Source organism: Zalophus californianus, chromosome 3, assembly GCF_009762305.2.
Source record: "Zalophus californianus isolate mZalCal1 chromosome 3, mZalCal1.pri.v2, whole genome shotgun sequence".
Taxonomy (NCBI): Eukaryota; Metazoa; Chordata; class Mammalia; order Carnivora; family Otariidae; genus Zalophus; species Zalophus californianus.
In genome coordinates, this window is record NC_045597.1 from 69137683 (window position 1) to 69159425 (window position 21743).

Below are 21743 nucleotides of genomic sequence, written 5' to 3' on the forward strand. Positions count from 1 at the left end.
AATTACAAAAGACCTCAACTAGCCAAAGGAATCTTGAAAAAGAAAAACAAAACCGGAGGTATCACAATTCCAGACTTCAAGTTATATTACAAAATGGTAGAATTAAAACAGTATGGTACTGGCATAAAAATAAACACATAGATCAATGGAACAGAATAGAAAACCCAGAAATAAACCCACACTTACATGATCAATTAATCTTCGACAAAGGAGAAATGAATATCCAATGGAAAAAAGACAGTCTCTCCAACAAATAGAGTTGGGAAAACTGGACAGCTACATTGCAAAAGAATGAAACTAGACCACTTTCTTTCACCATACACAAAAAATAAACTCAAAATGGATTAAAGACCTAAATGTGAGACCTGAAATAAAAATCCTTGAAGAGAGCACAGGCAGTAATTTCTCTGACATTGACCATAACAACATTTTTCTAGATATGTCTCCTGAGGTAACGGAAACAAAAGCAAAAATAAACTATTGGGACTACATCAAAATTAAAAGCTTCTGCACAGCAAAGAAAACAACCAACAAAACTAAAAGACAATCTACAGAAGAGGAGAAGATAGTGGTAAATGACATATCTGATAAAGGGTTAGTACCCAAAATACATAAAGAACTGATACAACTCAACACAAAAAAAACCCCAAATAATCCAATATTTAAATAATGGACAGGAGACATGAACAGACATTTTTCCAAAGACAAATAGATGGCCAAAAGACACATGAAAAGATGCTTAAATCACTCATCATTAGGGAAACTCAAGTCAAAACTACAATGAGGCATCATCTCACACCTGTCAGAATGGCTAAAATCAGTAACACAAGAAACAACAGGTGTTGGTGAGGATGTGGAGAAAGGGAAACCCTCTTGCACTGTTAGTGGGAATGCAAACTGGTGCAGCCACTCCGGAAAACAGTATGGAATTTCCTCAAAAAGTTAAAAATAGAATTACTCTTCAAGCCAGTAATTGCACTACTGGGTACTCACCCAAAGAATACAAAAACACTAATTCAAAGGGATACATGCACCCCTATTTATTGCAACATTATTTACATACAATAGCCAAGCTGAGGGAAAAGCCCAAGTGTCCATCCATAGATGGATGAAGAAGTGGTGATATATATATATCACACACACACTCACTCCACTGTATTCCAGAATACATACAGTGGAATATTATTCAGCCATAAAAAGGAATGAAATCTTGCCATTTGCAACAACATGGATAAAGCTAGAAAATATAATGCTAAGTGAAATCAGTCAGAGAAAGACAAATACCATATGATCTCACTCATATTTATTGAGAAATCCCCATATTTCTTATATTGGGATTTAAGAAAACAGATGAGCAAAGGAAAAAAATAAGAGAGAGAGAGAGAGAAAGACAAACCAAGAAACAGACTCAACTGTAGAGAACAAACTGATGGTTACCTGAGGGAAGATGGGTGGAGGGATAGGTGAAATAAGTGATGGGAATTAAAGAAAAAAAAATTAAAATGTGCCCAGAGGCTGAAAAGTAGTTGTATGTCATATAACATAACAACATAAATGTTTCATAAAAAAATAAAACTACATACTATCTTTTGGTAAACATCCAAACATTCCAAACAATGGTTTAAGGACTTAAAAGGTTACTGGTGAAATTATTCACATCTAAAATGTATTTTAGATAGCTATAAAAAAAATCAAAACATCTATTATTTAGCTAACAACAAACTTTGCATTAAAGTTCTGACTTGGGAAAATTACTTAAGTTTTCTTTGTACTTTAAAAAAGATCCAGACTATATATTGACTACTACAAATCAAGAAAAACAAGCCAATTGTTAAAAGATGGATTTAAAATTTAAACAGACACTTCATAAAAGAAAATATCAATACACACATAAAAGATACTCAATTTCATTAGTCATCAGGAGAATGCAAATTAAAACCACAACAAAACAGCAAGACCTATGAGAATGATGATAATCAAAAAGACTTAGGATTCAAAATGACAAGAACACTGAAGAACTGGAACTTTCAAACATTTCTAGTGCAAGTGGAAAACAGTACAGCTAATATGGAGAACTTAGTCATTTCTTATAAAATTAAACATGTATTTCCCCTATGACTAGCAATTTCACTCTTAAGTAGTTACAAAGAGAAATAAAAGCATAAATCCATAGAAACACTTGTAACAATACTCAGAGTAATCTTAATAGCCCCAAATCAAAAATAACCCAGAAACTCACCAAGCAAAAAAGTGGATAAACAAATTATCATGAATACCATTCAATAATAAAAAAGAATAAAGTAATAATACAGGAGTCCCAAAGACACCAGCAACTAGACTTTTAAACTCCTGATAGGATACTCTTCAGTAGAGAATCTGAAGAGAAGTATTTAAACTAAAGGTTTGCTAACAAACAACCCACCCTGATCACCCTAAATCGAAGTTCAGAGTCAGCAATCCCATCCAAATATTCAGGGCTTTCTAAACAGCTCTTTTTTAGTCCTCCACTCTTAATTATAAGCATAGAGCTACCGAATGACAAGCATTTGAGGAAAGCCTGTAACAGGGAAAATACAGACAAAAGCATGTGGGAAAAATAAGTTAACTAAAACAACATTTTGTAGGAAAAAAAAAATTCTCCAAAATACTACCATTAATTTTTTCAGAGAACAGTGCATCAATAACACAAGAATAGAATGTTACAGTAAAAGGAACATCCAGGGAAAAGAGGAGGAGGAAGAGAAAGGAGAAACAGACACACACACACACACACACAAAACAGAATGAAAGGAAAGAGAGGAGGGAGACGAAAGAGGGAGGAAAACAGATCTTCTGAAGATCAATGCTATAAAGTAGAAGCTCAAAGACCAAGCAGTCCAAATTCAGATATGAGTGGGCAGGTAGTGGGTTCCAGGCAGTATATCACCCCCAAAAATGATGAAAGTGAGAAATACCTGCTGTTTAAACCTAACTGGTAGAAATTCAATGAAACCTGAAAGCATTACTATGACAAACTATTGTTAAAAATATTATGAAAGAATACACTTTATCATTTTATCAAAAGAAACTCAAAAGTAGGAAGATTTAAGAAGGAACTGTAAACAAAGACCATTAAAAAATCATTTAAAAATGTACTACAAGTTGGTAAAGTTTTAAAAAGAGTAAATAACTAATAACAAACAATAATGTAAATGATGGGAAGAGAACATGCAGAGTTAAAGCTTTCAAGGTTCTTTGATTGCTCAGAAAGAAGCTAGAGAATTCTGATTAACTTTCGACTTCATTAATCAATTATGCAGTAAAAGCACAAAAGCGAATGTTAACTTCCAAGCCCACAGGGGAAAAAAGGAAAAATGAAAACAAAGAAAATTAATCAATTAAGCAGAAAAGAGGAAAACAGAAAGAAAAAAAAAGAAAAGAAAAGCAAGAAGCATGGAAATAAAAAACATAAGACAGTACGAAAGTTTAACTCCATCAAATTCAAATGATACCATTTCAATAAAATTTTCAAAGCATATAACAATACTATATATCACTTATGGACAAATATACATGTGACATAGATAGAAAAACAAACAGGATGCAGACCAAATTTAGTAGAGTGGCTACCCTCTGTGGAAACAGGAAGAATAGTTTATGAGAGGCATTTCAACTACATCTGCAATTTATTTTCTTTTTTTTAAATCTCTTAAGCAAATACAGCAAAATGCTAACATTTCTGAAGAAGACATAGTGGCTACTATAGTCATCTGTATTTTCTGAACAATTTCCTAATTTAAAAAAATTAACGGCACTTGGGTGGCTCAGTTGGTTAAACCTCTGCCTTCAGCTCAGGTCATGATCCTGGGGTCCTGGGATTAAGCCCTACCCATGGGGCTCCCTGCTCAGTGGGGAGCCTGCTTCTCCCTCCCCTTCTATCCCTCCCCCTTACTCGTGCTCTCTTGCTTGCTCTTTCTCAAATAAATAAAATCTTTTTAAGATTTTATTTATTTATTTGTCAGAGAAAGAGAGAGCGCAAGCACAAGCAGTGGCAGGCAGAGGGAGAAGCAGGCTCCCCGCTGAGCAAGGAGCCCGATGTGGGACTCCATTCCAGGACCCTGGCTGGGATCATGACCTGAGCCAAAGGCAGACATTTAACTGACTGAGCCACCCAGACATCCCTAAAGAGATAAAATCTTTAATTAAAAAAAGAAGAAAATAAAAAAAATTAATAGAGGAGCAATATTCAAATACATGATATCCTTATTAGTACAAAAATGCAAATTTCTGAAATGCCTTGTAATTACAGATTTCAGGAAAGTTACCTCCATTTAGCATAGTTTACAAATTAATGACGCTTACCTAAGTTCTCAAAACATTAAAAGAGAAAAGAACATCAAAGTCAGGTTCAAATCCAAATACCTGAAATATCTTTAGAATTGTTCTTAAACTAAAAAACTCATTGTTTCTGGTAAACTGACTTTTTTTTTTTTTGGAATTTTTTTTAAATTTTTTATTGTTATGTTAATCACCATACATCATTAGTTTTTGATGTAGTGTTCCATGATTCATTGTTTGTGCATAACACCCAGTGCTCCACGCAGAATGTGCCCTCTTTAATACCCATCACCAGGCTAACCCATCCCCCCAACCCCTTCCCCTCCCCTCTAGAACCCTCAGTTTGTTTTTCAGAGTCCATTGACTCTCATGGTTCGTCTCCCCCTCCGATTTCCCCCCGTTCATTCTTCCCCTCCTGCTATCTTCTTCTTTTTTTTTTCTTAACATATATTGCATTATTTGTTTCAGAGGTACAGATCTGTGATTCAACAGTCTGGCACAATTCACAGCGCTCAACTGGTAAACTGACTTTTAATAGGTGTTTCTAGACTAACAGGTATAAGGAGTAAAAATTCTAGCTTCAGAGTGTACTTTCCAGGATGATGAATTGAAAGAAGATGACTCTACCAATCATAGTAACCAAAAAACGGGATTTTTTTCCCCATATACATAAAACTGAATTTTTTCATCAAAAAACATCTAGGCATATTTGCTATTATGGGTATATAATACCTGTTAAGTCCTTTGCTAAATCAGGATGGTTCATGAGACAATGACTAGCAAACTTCACACATTCCAGGCGGATTGGTACATGGATGTCATTAAACCTGATAAAATATAAAGGCATAGAATGATCTTTAAAATAAGAGAAACAATTATGTGTTTAATCTATACTCAATTTATATTTATTTCTCTAATTAAAAGAAAAAAACAAGTTATGTAGAATAATTCAAAGCAAAGCTAGACTATTTCAACAAAGTTTTGATAAGCTTTATATTTATGAATGCTTTGGAATGTCTATAATTAAACTAAGACGTCTGTGAGAACTATGTACTTTTAAGGAGCATGTATAAACAATACACATTTGGCTGAAGCACAAAAATTAGAATAAGATTTTTCCTATAAATATTATTCTTTTAAATATGTATGTTTTTATAAGCTTATGTGTGTGCATAGGTCAAAGACACATTACATAAAACCCAAACTGTGTCTGAAAAGAAATACTTTCTTCAAAGTATTCTTTCTTAAATGTAGGGCATTCACAAAAGTGTGGCAGATCTTGCACTAAACCCCGTATTATTTTACATGACTCGAAAACTGAGCCCAAATTAACTCCTATCCAGGTAACCATCACATTTCTACTAATACCAAAGCCAATTTTTACATGAAGAAGTAAATATCTTAGTATATATCTCTAAAATATTAAAACTCTTTGAAAGATATGTTATTTAAGTAACTTTTAATTTTGTATTTCTCCTCCATCTTTTTTCTCCTTATAATTTATTTGATGAAGCAATTGTTCTGTGTTTGTATATGTAGTGTTTTTCCACAGTTTAGATTTTGCTAATCTGTATTATCCTGGTTTCAGTTAATAGGCTCCCCTTCTCTCCTAAATCTTACAAATTGTTAGATCTAGATACTTCATCATATCCAGATTCACTGTTTTAGCAAGACTATTTCATAGATGGAATCCTGTTCCTCCATCATAAAGCCCATGATGCCTAGCTGTCTCTAAACCACTGATGTTGAAAGCCTATATACATTAGTTTATCCTGGACCACAAAAGAGCAATTTTTAAAAAATCTTGTTAAGTAACAACAAAAACATCAAAGTAATGTGCGAATTTTCCATTCAACATTTTCATATATCTTATTCTGTGATATCAAAAGGTTTCCAAATCTTCTATCACCTAATACCATAACAAATTTAGTATTATAAAGGAGAAAAAAAAAATCTTCAAAATGAGCGCCAAATTATTCATAAAACCTTATTATAAGAAAAAAATGCTCTATGAAGTATACTCAAAAAAAAGTTATGACATTTAGCCTATGGTCTCATATAAAGTTTCCAGAGTGTTTTGAATCTAAGTACTCCATCCCTAGGTACTTTACCATTTTTCAACTAAACATGTACCATTTAACCATTATAAATAAATATAGTAAGACCTCTTTAAAAAATACTCTAGCTCCTTAAAAGTGATAATAATCTGTGAGTTTCAGTTTTAGGTCATTGATTTTAAAAGGAAAGGAAAAATTACAATGTAATGGAAATGTGACAAATTTTAACCTATAAAATAAAGTCTGGGTAATCCAAGTCCTGATTTAAAGATATAGTTAATGTCTATAAGTAAAAACTGTATTTTTGTTTTACCACATTAAGTGGACTTTAAATTGAGTAGTACAATTTAATCATATAACCTATTCTGCTCTACTGCCCAAGAACTTTCCATTGTATTTAAAGGAAAAAAGTCTAGAAATCAAACTCAAAATGACAACGGTCTAAAATTTATTCATTTAAAGCACGTTGTCAAATATTATTGAGCTACATAAGAGATAAGAAATCAGATTAAGAATTCAGCACTTAGCAAGCATTTATAAAATTTTATACTTCATTTAATAAATTAGAAAAATAAGGCCAAAAGAGAATAAATTTATTATAATCATTGACAGTTCTAGTATTAAGATGGAAAGAAAACTGGTTATAACACGCAAATATTTCAATACAAAAAGAAGAGTAAGTTTTTAAATCCTATGTATTTGTCACTTAATTGCATTATTTGTTATGAGAAAAATTTAAACGGAGGAAAAATATTCTCCTTTATCTTCTGGGTCAAAGTAGGTTTCAGCCAGGACACTTTAAGTGGTTTTAATGTATTCAAGGTCAGGGATACCTTTAGAAACATAATGAAATGAACCCTTCTCATAGAAAAAAAGAAATATATAAACACACTCAAAATTTTGCAACAAATTTCAGGTTTGTGGACATTAAAAGCATATATGGAACCCAGGTTATCACTTCCTTTAAAAGAGAAATGTACAAAGGAGGTTCACACATAACATTTATTTATTCAGTCTGTGGATACCCTTGTCCTTACAATATCTCACAATGATTTATTTTCAGTTGGAATGAATCACTGCTATGTAATAACACATTTTAATTTCATGATTATAATACTTTTTGAGATAGCTTTTTAAGCATATCATCTTTCAAAAATTACTAAGAGCAAAATAAGATGAAAAGAGAAAGGGAAATTGTAAATATGGCCAATCAGTACTAACACTCAAAAATTTCAAAATATAAAACCTTCGGGCGCCTGGGTGGCTCAGTTGGTTGGGCGACTGCCTTCAGCTCAGGTCATGATCCTGGAGTCCCGGGATCGAGTCCCACATCGGGCTCCCTGCTCAGTGGGGAGTCTGCTTCTCCCTCTGACCCTCCCCTCTCTCATGTGCTCTCTCTCTCTCTCTCTCTCTCTCTCTCATTCTCTCCCTCAAATAAATAAATAAAATTAAAAAAAAAAATCCCTTTCAAAATATAAAACCTTCATTTTTATAATTTCAGGAAAATATTAAACATGGATGGCATTTTTAAATAATATAAATAGACAGAAACATATATTACTTTTAAAAAGGACACCAAAATCATATACCTGCCCAGGTAACACTGCCAAAGTGGTTTGTTTTGAGACGCTAATTCTGAATCCTTCGCACCAAACATTTTTGCCAGTAGTTTAACAACTTGTAGGCGTTCCTCATTATCATTGCTCTAAAACAAAACACAAAGAGCTTTAAAACCATCAGGTAGATATTGTCATTATAATTTTCCCATGATTTTCCTCATCACCCAATTCCACAGAAAAACTTTCATGAACTCCAGATGGAAAAGTATACATAAAAATGCTCAATATACTTTGCAAAAAATAAATAATTAATCATCTTGTTAAAGCATACTTCCTACGTGAAAATACATCCCAAAGTTTGATTAAATGTTAGAGGCCCCTCTTAAATTTGAGGCTTATTTCCATTCACAGTCAAATTCAAAAACTAACTGCATATCAAAGCTATGCAAACCTCTGAAAAACTGTGGTTTTTAAAAACAGACACGAAGAGGCCAGGCCTACAGTAAACAGAAAATTCTGTATCATTCTACTGGTTAAGCTCTTTGTAGAAATAAATATGTGAAGTCTCCCAAAAGGAGAATCAGTTCACCTACACATACCAGATTCAAAATGGAGTTCAACAATACGATGAAGCCTTGCACGTGCAAACACTAATTTCTGCTTTATTTACTCTATTATGGGTAGCATGGAGACAAGAACTCAATTTTTTTATTTTTTATTGTTATGTTAATCACCATACATTACATCATTAGTTTTTCATGTAGTGTTCCATGATTCATTGTTTGTGTATAACACCCAGTGCTCCGTGCAGAACATGCCCCCCTTAATACCCATCACCAGGCTAACCCATCCTCCCACCCCCCCTCCCCTCTAGAACCCTCAGTTTTTTTTTCAGAGTCCATCATCTCTCATGGTTTGTCTCCCCCTCTGATTTCCCCCCCTTCAATCTTGCCCTCCTGCTATCTTTTTTTTTTTAACATATAATGTATTATTTGTTTCAGAGGTACAGATCTGTGATTCAACAGTCTTGCACAGTTCACAGCGCTCACCAGAGCACGTACCCTACCCAATGTCTATCACCCAGCCACCCCATCCCTCCCACCCCCCACCACTCCAGCAACCCTCAGCAAAAGAAACAGTCAACAAAACCAAAAGACAACCAACAGAATGGGAGAAGATATTATCAGATAAAGGGCTAGTATCCAAAATCTATAAAGAACTTCTTAAACTCAACACCCAAAAAACAAATGATCCAATCAAGAAATGGGCAGAAGACATGAACAGACATTTTTCCAAAGAAGACATCCAAATGGCCAACAGACACATGAAAAAGTGCTCAACATCACTCAGCATCAGGGAAATCCAAATCAAAAACTCAATGAGATACCACCTCACACCAGTCAGAACGGCTGAAATTAACAAGTCAGGAAAAGAACTCAATTTTATTATTGATTTTGGTACCTCCAACAAATGACACAATGGTTAAATGATTGAGCCAGCCACAATATTACACCTGAACATAAAATGTGACCATATCAAAAAACACCGATACTCAAGGTGCTACGAAGACACTGTACACCTTTTTTTTTAACCAATGCCTCAGCCTAGCATTAAGAGCTCCCATAATATGACCTAACTCATCTCTTATTTCTCTCATTATTCCTCTAAATAAGTACTTTCAACCCCAGGCGCACATCAGAATAACCTCTAAATGTGGTGTGTGTACACACACACACACACAGGAATATTACCCAGTCATCAAGAAGAATGAAATATTGACAAATGCAATGATGTGAATGGAGCCAGAGTGTATTTTGCTAAGTGAAATAAGTCAGTCAGAGGAAGACAAATACCATATGGTTTCACTCACATCTGGAATTTAGGAAATAAAACAGATGAACATACGGGAAGGAGAAAAAAAAAAGAGAGAGAGGGAAGCAAACCATAAGAGACTCTTAATGACAGAACAAACTGAGGGTTAATGGAGGAAGATGGGTGGGGGATGGGCTAGATGGGGGATGGGTATTAAGGAGGGCACTTATTATGAGCACTGGGCATTGTATCTAAATAATGAATCACTAAATTCTCCTGAAACCAATATTACACTATATGTTACCTAGAATTTAAATAAAAATTTGGAGGAAAAGAATAAAAATAATAGTAAAACAGGTTTGTTTCCTATGATTAAGAGTCTCTTGTGGTGTGTCTCCCTCTCTGGTTTCATCTGGTTTTATTTTTTTCCTCTCTTCTCCTATGATCCTCTGTTTTGTTTCTTAAATTCCACAAATCAGTTAGTTCATATGACACTTTTTTTCCTCTGACTTATTTCACTTAGCATAATACCCTCTTAGTTCTATCCACGTCACTGTAAATGGCAAGATTTCTTTTTTTTTGATGGCTGAGTAGTATTCCACTGTGTGTATATACCACATCATCTTTATCCATTCATCTTCTGATGGACATCTGGGCTCTTTCCATAGTTTGGCTACTGTAGACACTGCTGCTACAAACATTGGGGTGCAGGTGCCCCTTTGGATCACTACATTTGTATCCTTGGGGTAAGTACCCAGTAGGGCAATTGCTGGGTTGTAGGGTAGCCCTATTTTCAACTTTTTGAGGAACCTCCATATTGTTTTCCAGAATGGCTGCACCAGCTTACATTCCCATCAACAGGGTAGGAGGGCTCCCCTTTCTCCGCATCCTCGCCAACATCTGTTGTTTCTGGACTTGTTAATTTTAGCCATTCTGACTGGTGTGAGGTGGTATCTCACTGAGGTTTTGATTTGTATTTCCCCGATGCCAAGTGATGTTGAGCACTTTTTCATGTGTCTGTTGGCCATTTGGATGTGTTCTTTGGAGAAATGTCTTTTGCCCATTTCTTGATTGGATTATTTGTTCTTTGGGTGCTGAGTTTGGTAAGTTCTTTACAGATTTTGGGTACTAGCCCTTTATCTGATATGTCATTTGCAAGTATCTTCTCCCAAAAGAGGAAAAAATAAAACAAGATGAAACCAGAGAGGGAGACAAACTATAAAAGACTTTTAATCATAGGAAACAAACTGAGGGTTGCTGGAGGGGAGGGAGCTGGAGGGATGGGGTAACAGGGTGATGGACATTAAGGAGAGCATGTAATGTAATGAGCACTGGGTATTATACAAGACTGATGAATCACTGACCTCTACCTCTGAAACCAATAATACATTATATGTTAATTAACTGAATTTAAATTAAAAAAAAACTCTGTCCATAACTATTCATAATAGCACTATTCATAATACATAGCAGCAAAGGGTGGAAACAACATAAATGTCCATCAACTGATAAAATATGGTATATCCATACAATGAAATATGATTTAGCAATAAAAAAGAATGAATAACTGACACAAACTGCAACATGGAAGAACCATGAAAACTTTATGCTAAGTTAAAGATTGCAGTCACAAAAGACTACATACACTATGATACCATTTATAGAAATGCCTAGAATAGGTAATCTATAGGGATAGAAAGTAAATTAGTGATTGTCTTGAGCTGGGGTCCTGGCGGAATGGAAGGTCACCACTAAAGGGTATAAGATTTCTTCTGGGGGATGATAAAAATGTTCTAAAATTAATTGTCATGACAGTTGCATGACTCTGTGAATATGTTAAAAAATAATGAATTGTATACTTTAATTGGGTGATTTTTATGGTATGTGAATATCTGAATAAAGCTATTACAAAAAGAAAAATAAATAATAAAACAATCTAAAAAAATGACCTCTAAACTCTAAAAAAAAAAAAAAAAACAAACACAAAAACTGAACGCCTGTACTCTACTGCCAAAAATTCTGACCAAAACAACTCCTCTGGTGTAATGCCCGGACATCTGTTTGTTTTACTAAGGCTCCACAGGTGAAGATTCTAATGTGCAGTCAGGGATGATTTCAACTTACTTTATGCCACTATCCAACTATAAAATTCTTTGTGTTCCACAAATTCACCCAGCAACTTCCTACCTCTATATGTTTCTATATCTGTTTCCTTTGTTTCAATTGTATGTTCTTTATCTTTTAGCATACTTACAATATCTGGCTTATTAAATCTGAATTTTTTTCCTCTTCTATGCTAGATGTTACACTTGCTTAAAACAGGGATGATAATTCCTTACTTTTATATTTCTTACAGTATTCACTATTTTTATTAAAGAAAATCAGACCGGAGCGCCTGGGTGGCTCAGTCAGTTAAGCGTCTGCCTTTGGCTCAGGTCATGATCTCAGGGTCCTGGAATGGAGCCCCGCGCATCAGGCTCCTTGCTCAGGGGGGAGCCTGCTTCTCCCTCTCCCTCTGCCTGCTGCTCTGCCTACTTGTGCTCTCTAACTCTCTGTCAAATAAATTCTTTAAAAAACAAACAAAAAAAAGAAAATCAGACCAATAAAAAAATTGAAAAGTATGAATGCCTTCTGCCTCATCAAAATTGCTAACTACATGGGAAAATATGGGTCAGGCAGGCCAGTGAATCAAGTGGTTCACTTGAGAAATACACCAAAAATACACCCCAGAATAAAATGAGAATAATCACTTGCTAGTTTTGTGCGGTATTCACACTACAAATACGGATTGTTTATTTTCTTGTTTTGAAAGAGACAGATAAAACTTTTACAAACAAGAAATATAACATGGAAATCATTTAAGAATTTCTCTGGGTGTTACATCAGGTTTCATCTAAGATGATTAATTATAACCAGCTTTTTTTAATCTTCCTGTAATAATTTGAAAGAGCAAAGACTATTCCCCAAATCTACAAATGAAACTCAATTTTATGGCATAATTTAATGGCAGGGCAATAGGAACATGCCACCAAAAGATTCCAGAGAACTATGTGAAAAGTAACGGAGCTTTCAACATAGGTGTAAGATAATATGCACATAGGGAAAATACTTCACAACATGTGGGTAACAGACCCTAAACCATTTTTATGGCCTAATCAAGGTCTTGGGAACCACTATAAACTGTGCCTTGAAAAGAAGCTAGACCTCAAAAGTTAGTCACAATCTAGAATTTATCTGGAAATTATCTGAAGGAAAATACCATCATTAAAAAGTGGCTACTAAATGCTAGGCACCATGCCAGGCATTGCAGATAAACAAAGAGGTAAGGTACACACATGTAAATAAGTAACCGTAATACACCACTTCATCTGTAGCATTCAGCTAAAACTACCATAAGAATTAAAGAGCAACGAATAATGCTCTTTGCTAATCCAGTTGACAGAACCATAATATTTTTAAAATATTTACCTTTAGTTTAAATTCAAGCTGGGGTAAAACTGAGAGCAGCAAATGACTATCAATATTATAGAGCTCCAAAATTAAGTCAAAGACATGCTCTGACAAATCGCTGATAGATGTTTTCCCAAGCATCAGAACCTGATTAAAAAACTTTTGAGAAAGAAAATTTATCATTAATAGAAATGCCATAGATAAAATGAATTTTCTAAAATCTTAATTATCATTAAATTAATCATTATTCTACACAAAGTCAAACTAGGGTTATTAAAACATTTTTAACAGTAAGTGGAAAACAACTACAGGCTAGTTTACCTTGCGCATGAAATTCACCTCATATACAATAAAGATAATTTGTACTAACTTATCAATTAGCTTATCAATCAACACTATGTCAAATGCACTTTTTTTCCCATTATGGTACTTTATTTTATCCTGTAACATGGTTATATTTGTGTACATGTCTTAATTTCCCTACTATATAAATTTCTTAAAGTCAAGGGATCACATCTTGTTCACCTTAGCACATATGGGAGACAACAGCATTAAAGACAAAATCTTGCACCTTTCATAGAGGGGGCTGATTCCATTTTTAATATATGTAATTTTACATTTATAATGTAAAACAACCTCTTTCTAATCCTTTCCTTTTTGTCTTCTTTTATATTCTGATAAACAGTGTGTACATATGTACAAAGTTTACAGCACTAATTAAAATCCAATTAAAAGCATACACACACGCACACACACAGAAAATCCAAATTTGAACAATTTTGTTTCTATAAGGAACCAGCTATAACTAGTTTCCACATTCAGACTGTTTACCATATTACTACTAAAACTGGTAAAGATACATGGCATAATGGTCCAGTTCCTTTCTATTTAAAGTCTTCCAAATTCATAAAAAGTTAACCCAAAGCATATGTCACATATTCTCAACAGTATCTTCTGCCTCCTTGAAGAAGTAGTTTAAGAATTTTTTACACCGCATAAGCCCTGATCTCTCCTCAGTAACACTTAATACAACCTGGCTTACTATATGGAAAGTACAAAGTCAAATATTTCACATTTCTATGTCTTTTCTGCTTGCTTTAAGTCTTAGATTATTCTTAAATGAAGTTTCTTATGTCTATGAACCTGTACAAACTACCTAGCCATGAAGGGGCGAAAAGAACAAATTCTATTTTACTATTCTTTCTTCACCTCTTTGTTGTCCTTGTTTATCAATGTCATAGGAAAAGAATTTAATGACATCAAAGGCTAAATTCTCATTCAGACTCAAAATAAAATGACTTTGTTTCCATTCATAAATTTTCTGTTTAAAAATAGTAAATCTAACCTTTCCTTAACAAGACCACAATAATCCTTTCCAATCTCATCACCTTGTCACATGATGTAATTGTCCTCTTTATCAGTCTAGAGAAACCACATTTGAAAATTTTAAAAAAAATGCTGTAGTCTATTAAGTGTACCATACTATCATGTCTTTAAAAAAAAACATATACATACAGTAATTAAAAAATACTTTATTGTTGGGGCACCTACGTGGCTCAGTTCAGTGTCCCAACTCCTGATTTTGTCTCAGGTCATGAGATCGAGCCCCACATTGTGGAGCCTGCTTAAGATGCGCTCTCTGCTCCTCCCCACCTGCTTGCTCACACACATGCACACTCTCTTTCTCTCAAAAAAAAAAAGTTCCGATGAAAAATAAAATTACCAAGAAGTTATTCATTCAGAAAATTTTTTGATCTGTCACTAAATACTTTTTGTTTCTGATAGTCTGACCTTTTCAAAAAATACATATACTTTTTAGTTTCTTGTCAAGTGAGAACAAATTTTATTTTTAAGAAATAATCTATAATAATAACCTAAAATAATAATCTAAAATAATAACCACAGTGATTTAAGTCCTAAATATGTAAGAATCACTTAAAGAACAAACTTGCATGTGTCTATATCATATCCCTGATAGTGAAAAAAAATAAGTAAAAAAGAGATAGAAATGTGGTTATTATTACCTCAGTATCCTACCTGTACTTTTGCTTGCTAATTCTCTACTAGAAAGACAAATGAATAATGGCTACTATATGTACAAATTCAAAAAAGCTGAGAATATTTTTTTAAGCTGAGAATATTTTAATATTGTAATTCATTTTATACTATAAGACAATTAAGTTCACTAGATCGAAATTTGAGGTAGAAAAAAAAGATGTATAAGGGAACAAAAGGGGGGGAAAAGCAATTCTTAATGACTTCTTAGCTAACCATCAAATAAAGCAAGGAACAAGAAAACAAGTGATCAAACAATGGACAAAGTACTGGGAATATACAATTGGAAGTGTGCTCGGACCATTCTAATCTTGTGCCTCTTGCCCCTCAACTTCTGATAAAGATACCACAAGAAAGTATGGAGAGGCAGTTCTACTTCTGCAGGCAAGAACTAAGAACAGGCAATTAACATAAGGTATTAGTAACAAGGAAATGTAAACACCTGAGATTGCTCAAAGTATTTCTCTGGTCCTTTTTCTTTTAGCTCTAATTATAAGTATTTTCAAACATAAACATAAGTTGAGAGAATAGTATAATGAACCTAATCACCTAGCTCCAACAAATACCATCATTCCATCTTGGACCTTTTTTTCTTTTATTATCCAATCAAATATTTCCTTCCCCAATTCTAGAAAACATACTGACATGGTATAGTGCCATTTCTTTTTTTGTTTTGTTTTGGTTTTTTTTGTTTTTCCCCCCCAGAAAAAAAGGCATCAAAAAAATTTAAGTATTCCCCTAAAAAACATCTGGCTTGGCAATACCAATTTAAATAAGTGACCACCAGGAGGAGCTCACCTAGTGTATCTAATGGGCCATGGAGATAGTCAGATGCACTTGAAGCAAAGGAAAAGGGAAGGCTAATTAATCACACACAGAATGCTTATGTCTGGGGTCTACACACTTCAAAAGCCATTAGGTCAATAATGAAAAAAACTCAACCCACTCAATCCAACCAATTTATTCTGGCCAATACCCAAGATTCACAAAACTTGCAGAAATCATTATTTAGAATTCCCTGACAATTTGGAGCCATTAAAATAGATTACACAATTCGTCCAGCTTCTGAAAGTTCACCCTCCAAAACAATTTTCTTACAAATCAAATACATTTTTCCAAATCATCATGTGTTTAGAATTATTTAAGGTCATAAGCCAGAAACAAAAACTGGGATTTACCAAGATACTGTTCTATAAAATTTGTTACTTTTTCAAAGCACATCTTTTCATGATGTATTTTATATACTGACTTTATTTTTTATATACTACAGGAAACATGCTCCGTCAATAAACTTCAGGAAAATTAAATACATAAGTGATTATACATGACTCTGTTTCTCACTTTTTTTCAGGAGACAGATTAACATCCCTTACATATTTGAAGGTGGGTGAAAGCGTGAAGTAGCGAGAACTGCTACATAATTCCAGAGGCCAACATTAACATTAACATTAATCTAATGTTCTAGATTTGTTCCAGGAGGCACCATTCATGTGAATACATTCCATATGAATGGTGCCCTCAAGAGTTGTGCAACTCAACAGAACTATGGGTGGAGAGAAAATAAAACTTAAAATAAGCTTTTATCAGTGTACCTATCAGCTAAAATACATTTCTTCTGAAAATAGCTAAAAGATGGTCAATTGTAAATAAGCAGATTTCGGATGATACTGAGGGGCTCACATCATCGCAATTCTCCCCTTTTTCAGAAAAGGTTGATGTACATGAAATCTACCCCAGGGACAACAAGATAGACAATTGTCACCAAATTGCTACCATTCATATTTGCCTTCAACTTTATAGAGTCTTGATATTAATTCATATCTACTTCTTGTATAAATCAATATAATCTCCAAAAAGCTGTAACTTCCCTGAATAATGAGAAGTTCCATATGTTTTATCTAATTACATTTAGCTTATTTGTAACATTAGAAACAAGCAGTGTATCTTGCAAACCAAAATAAGACCTATTTTAGTTCTTAGGCAATTTGAAAAGAAGCAAATGAATGAACAAACAAGATGAGAGCTAACCTTCCATATAATAATAAATAAATTTTAAATAAGGAAGAGAAAGAAAATACATTATTTAATGATTAAACAATACAAAATTTAAAAGTATGTACTACCTACCAAAATTTTGCTTCTAGCTATCTTTAAAATGTTGGCTAATCCTTCTGACAACCAATTACGAAAGACTTACATTGGTAATATATGGTTCAATAGCTTGAGCTGTCCTCTTCAGTAAAGCCTTTGCCAGATCATATGCTTGTTTGTTTAAATTCTGAAAAACATAAACAATATCTATATTACATATCTCTAACTATGAAAAACAAAATATTACCTGTATTCCAAAAGCTACTCCTGAGTAAATGAATGAGAAAACTAAACTCAATTAGAACAAAAGAGAAGGCAAAGCCACTTTTCTTCTTTTAAGACTAACTGGTCTACCTACATCATAAGATCCCTTCCAAGGAAGGATAATTACATTTTCTTCCCATCTCATTCACAGCACAAGGTAAACCATAGAAAAGACCAATAAATGTTTATCAGATAGAAGAGGAGAGTCATTCTAAACCTAGTCCCGAAATCAAATCAGTTCAGCTGAGTACAAATACAGGCTGTTTTACCCCAGGTCCAGAAGAACCAAAACATCCTAAGAGAATGAACTGGGTTCTAATGTGAACAAGAATGGAGGGCCCACAGCTGGGGAAAAACAAGAGTTTGGGGCAGCTATGGGACAGATTTACTCAAGCACATCTCAGAGCATAGATAAGGTTGATGATACAATAAGAAACATAGCAAACAGTAAAATATGAAAAGAAAAAAGGTACAAGAAAAAAATATCTTAAGAAAACATGTTTCTAAGAGATTCTGATGATGACAAAAACAATCAAGACCAAAGATCTAAAAGAGAATTGCTATTCCAATTTAAAAACATTACAGAAAACAGGTATACTGTAGATATCCTGAAACCCACATTTAGCATATTTTTAGATTTACCTGCACTGATGCTTCTATTGAATTATTTCATTTGTAATTGCTGTTTAGTATTTTATCATATAATATACTACAGCTTATTTTCTCATTCTCCTATTCACAGACATTAAATTGTATGTCTTGTACATGACTCTTTGGGCATAGAAGAAATAATTTTCTGTAAATTCCACCTCTGTCATTTTTCATATGGGCTTTCTTCCTCCTTATTTACTTATTGTATAAATTCTACACACTAAAACTTTGTCAATTTTATGTATAACATATCTTAGTCTGTATTTGTCTTTTCACAATGTTTATGGTATTTTAGAGATAGAGAAGTTTCTAGACTTAATGTAATCAAATATATCAATATTTTCCTACTTGGCTTGTGCTTGCTGTATCTTTCTTAAGAAATTCTCCTCCACAATGAGATTAAGATGCTGCTTTATATTTCCAAATAAAAATTTAAAGATTTGTTTTTCAGATTTAGAACTTTATTCTACCTGTAATTTATTTTTATATATGGTGTAAAAATAAATTATTTCCCATATGGATATTTGATTACCCTAAAACAAGTCATTAAATAGTCTGTTATTCCCTGCAGTGACCTATAATACCCACACTCTCAAGTTTCTATAACTATGGAGCCACTTGTAAATTCTCCATTACTTCCATATGTCCCTTTGTCTATTACTGCCTGATTATAGTCAAAGTAAAGACACTGTAAATAGTGTCTTAACACCAGGTGGTAGACTAAGTCCCCACTTTCTATTCCTCTCCAAAAATGGTTAGCTATTATTGGCCATTTGCTCTTCAATGTGAATTTTAAAATCAGTTTGTCAAATCACCCACGCATGTTCAGACTTTCTCTTTTGATTGGATTATCTATTCCTATGCAGAAATTTGGCATCATTATGATACCACTGAGTTTCCCATCCCATAAATATAACAAATCACGCAGCATATTTAAGTCTTTATACTTTTTTGTAAACTATAATGATTTAACATAAAGTTGCACATTTTTGTGAAATTGCTAAGCAGTTCAAGTCTTTGTTAAAGCTACAAATTTATTAACTTATACCAACAGCTTTTCATATACTGAACTTATATCTAGCAACCTTGCAAAATTTGCTTATTTGTTCTAGAAACTTATCTGTATACGGTTTTGTGTTATCTGCAGTCATATTATCTGCAAATAATTTCAGTTTTCTTCTTTCTGATCCTTTTATCTTTTATCTCATTTTATTCCACTAACTTAAGACCTTTAAATTCATGCTAATTAGAATGGCAATGTTGCCTTTTCCCTGAGAAGTGTTACTGAACTTAAAAAAAAAAAAAAGCTTCAGCATTTCACCATGAAGTACAGTATCATATATATCCTTATCATTTAATGGAAGTTCCTTTCTATTTCAAATCTGCTAAGAGGTTTTATCATAAATTATACTGAATTTTATCACATGGTCTTTTTCTACATCTATTGATATTTTTTCTTTGATCTGTTAAGTTACATAAATATCTTCGTCTATGGCAAACATTTTCTAATGTTAACCCATCCTTATATTCCTAAAATAAAGCCAGTTTGCTCATTATCAATATTAGTTTATACCATTCCAAATGTTATTATTTCATGTTGAATTTATGTGATTATAACTTTAGATTAAATTAGCCTATGATTCTTCTTACTTGCTTAGTTTTGTCTAGTTTCCCTATGAAGATTATATTCCACTCATAAGGTGAACTGTGGAGCATTTCTTCCTTTTCTATACTTTGGAAAAGTTTGCTTGATATTAAGATTGTAATGCTACATTAGTAGGTATCTCCTGACTCAGTTTAAGTTCTTTTGTGGTAGGTTTGTGTTCTGCTGCTGTTGCTTCTATTTAGGTTGCCATTGTTGTTTGGAAGGAAGGGATTTTGTTCATTTTATGAATATGGTTTTTAAAACCAATTAGATTTCTTTTGCTGGTTAAAGGTTATTCAAGATTTTTCTCTCAAGACAAATTTGGCAAGTTATATTTTCTAGGAATTTCTTTTACCTAATTCCAAGTATGTTACCATAAAATATTCTTCATAGGATTATCTTTTTATTTTTTTAATGGCTACTGTTCCCATCTCATTCTAAAACTGTGTATTGATACTGAGATCTCCTTTTTCCTGATTCAACTTGCCAAGGATTTGCTTATTTAATACATTTTTCAAATGGCCAGCTTTGAGGTTTTGTGAAATGTCATTATATTTTCTTTTTTTTTTTTAATTTTATTTGAGAGAGAGAGTAAGAGAGACACAGAGAGAGAGAGCATGAGCCAGGGGAGGGACAAAGAACCAGACTCCCTGCTGAGCAGGGAGCCCAATGCGGGACTCAATCCCAGGACTCGAAGATCATGGCCTGAGCTGAAGGCACATGCTTAACCAACTGAGCCACCCAAGCACCCATCACTGCATTTTCTATTTCATTGATTTCTGTATTTCCTTCTTTTCTTCCTTACATACTCTGTATATTCTGATATTTTTATAACTTCTTGGACACTTAGCTAATAAAATTAGATTTAAAAAACATTTTAAGTTGTATCCCACAGTTTTAATAAATATCATTTTAATTCTCATTTCTAAATATTTTATAATTGCCATTATGATTTATTCTTTTGATAAATTATGGTTGCTATAAACCTGTTTTTGTTTCAAATCCTCAATATGCTTTTTATACTGATCTACTTAATTTATAATCACTGGGAGAAGTGATATAAAATGGCCCACCAAGTTGTGAGTGTTTTTTTCTCTTTATAATTTTTTCAATTTATACTTAATATATTTCCAGCCTATGTACATGCAAGTTTGAATACCTTCCTGAAACTAAACCATTTATCCTTCTACAAATTCCTTCTTTACCCAGTAAAGATGATTATATCTAATATCAGTACAAGCTGCTTCAGTTTTCTTTCAGTTAGTACATTCCTGGCAAGTCTTTTTTCCAACCTTTTAAAAGCTCTCAACCTTTTTGTGACAGTATTTTCTTCTTATTTCTTATTGGACAGCTGGATTATTTTCAATCAAATCTGACAATCTGTTTTAAGTAGTAAATTTAGACCATTTATATTTATTGTAATTCCTTTTACTATAATCCTGAAAATTTTAATATGAATACTTCAAGTTAGAAGTTAATCAATAGCTCTATACTCCTGATCACCACCAAGATTAGATGACTCATTAACTCCATTAAGCCAGTCAATCTTATACATTATTTGTATCCAGTAGTTCAGGACCATTTTGTTAATCTCTTTAATTAATCATTATAATTATTACTGCTACTATTTTTTTTATAGATCAGTTCTTATCTAAAGCATTTCTTTGTTCACCATTATTTCTTCTTCCTTGTTTCAATTAATTCAATTTCCATCATTCTACAGTACTCCCATAGTAGTTCTTTCATGAAGAATCTTGACAAATGAATAATGTCTTAATTTCACTCAAATTGGATATGCAACTACACACATATATACACACAAATGCACAATTATTTTTTCTT

General features: G+C 33.2%; 1 protein-coding gene across 8 annotated transcripts in view; it reads right to left on the reverse strand.

The window, feature by feature from the left end:
• Positions 1-21743, reverse strand: part of PDS5B (PDS5 cohesin associated factor B) — a 195472-nt gene that overhangs the window by 97589 nt on the left and 76140 nt on the right. For all 8 annotated transcript variants that reach the window (XM_027590032.2, XM_027590030.2, XM_027590034.2 and 5 more), the window contains 4 exons: positions 17448-17528; positions 13214-13354; positions 7964-8079; positions 5050-5144 (listed from right to left, as the gene is read on the reverse strand). In XM_027590032.2, coding sequence (XP_027445833.1) covers positions 5050-5144; positions 7964-8079; positions 13214-13354; positions 17448-17528 — 433 coding nt within the window. The remainder of the gene's footprint in view (positions 1-5049; positions 5145-7963; positions 8080-13213; positions 13355-17447; positions 17529-21743) is intronic.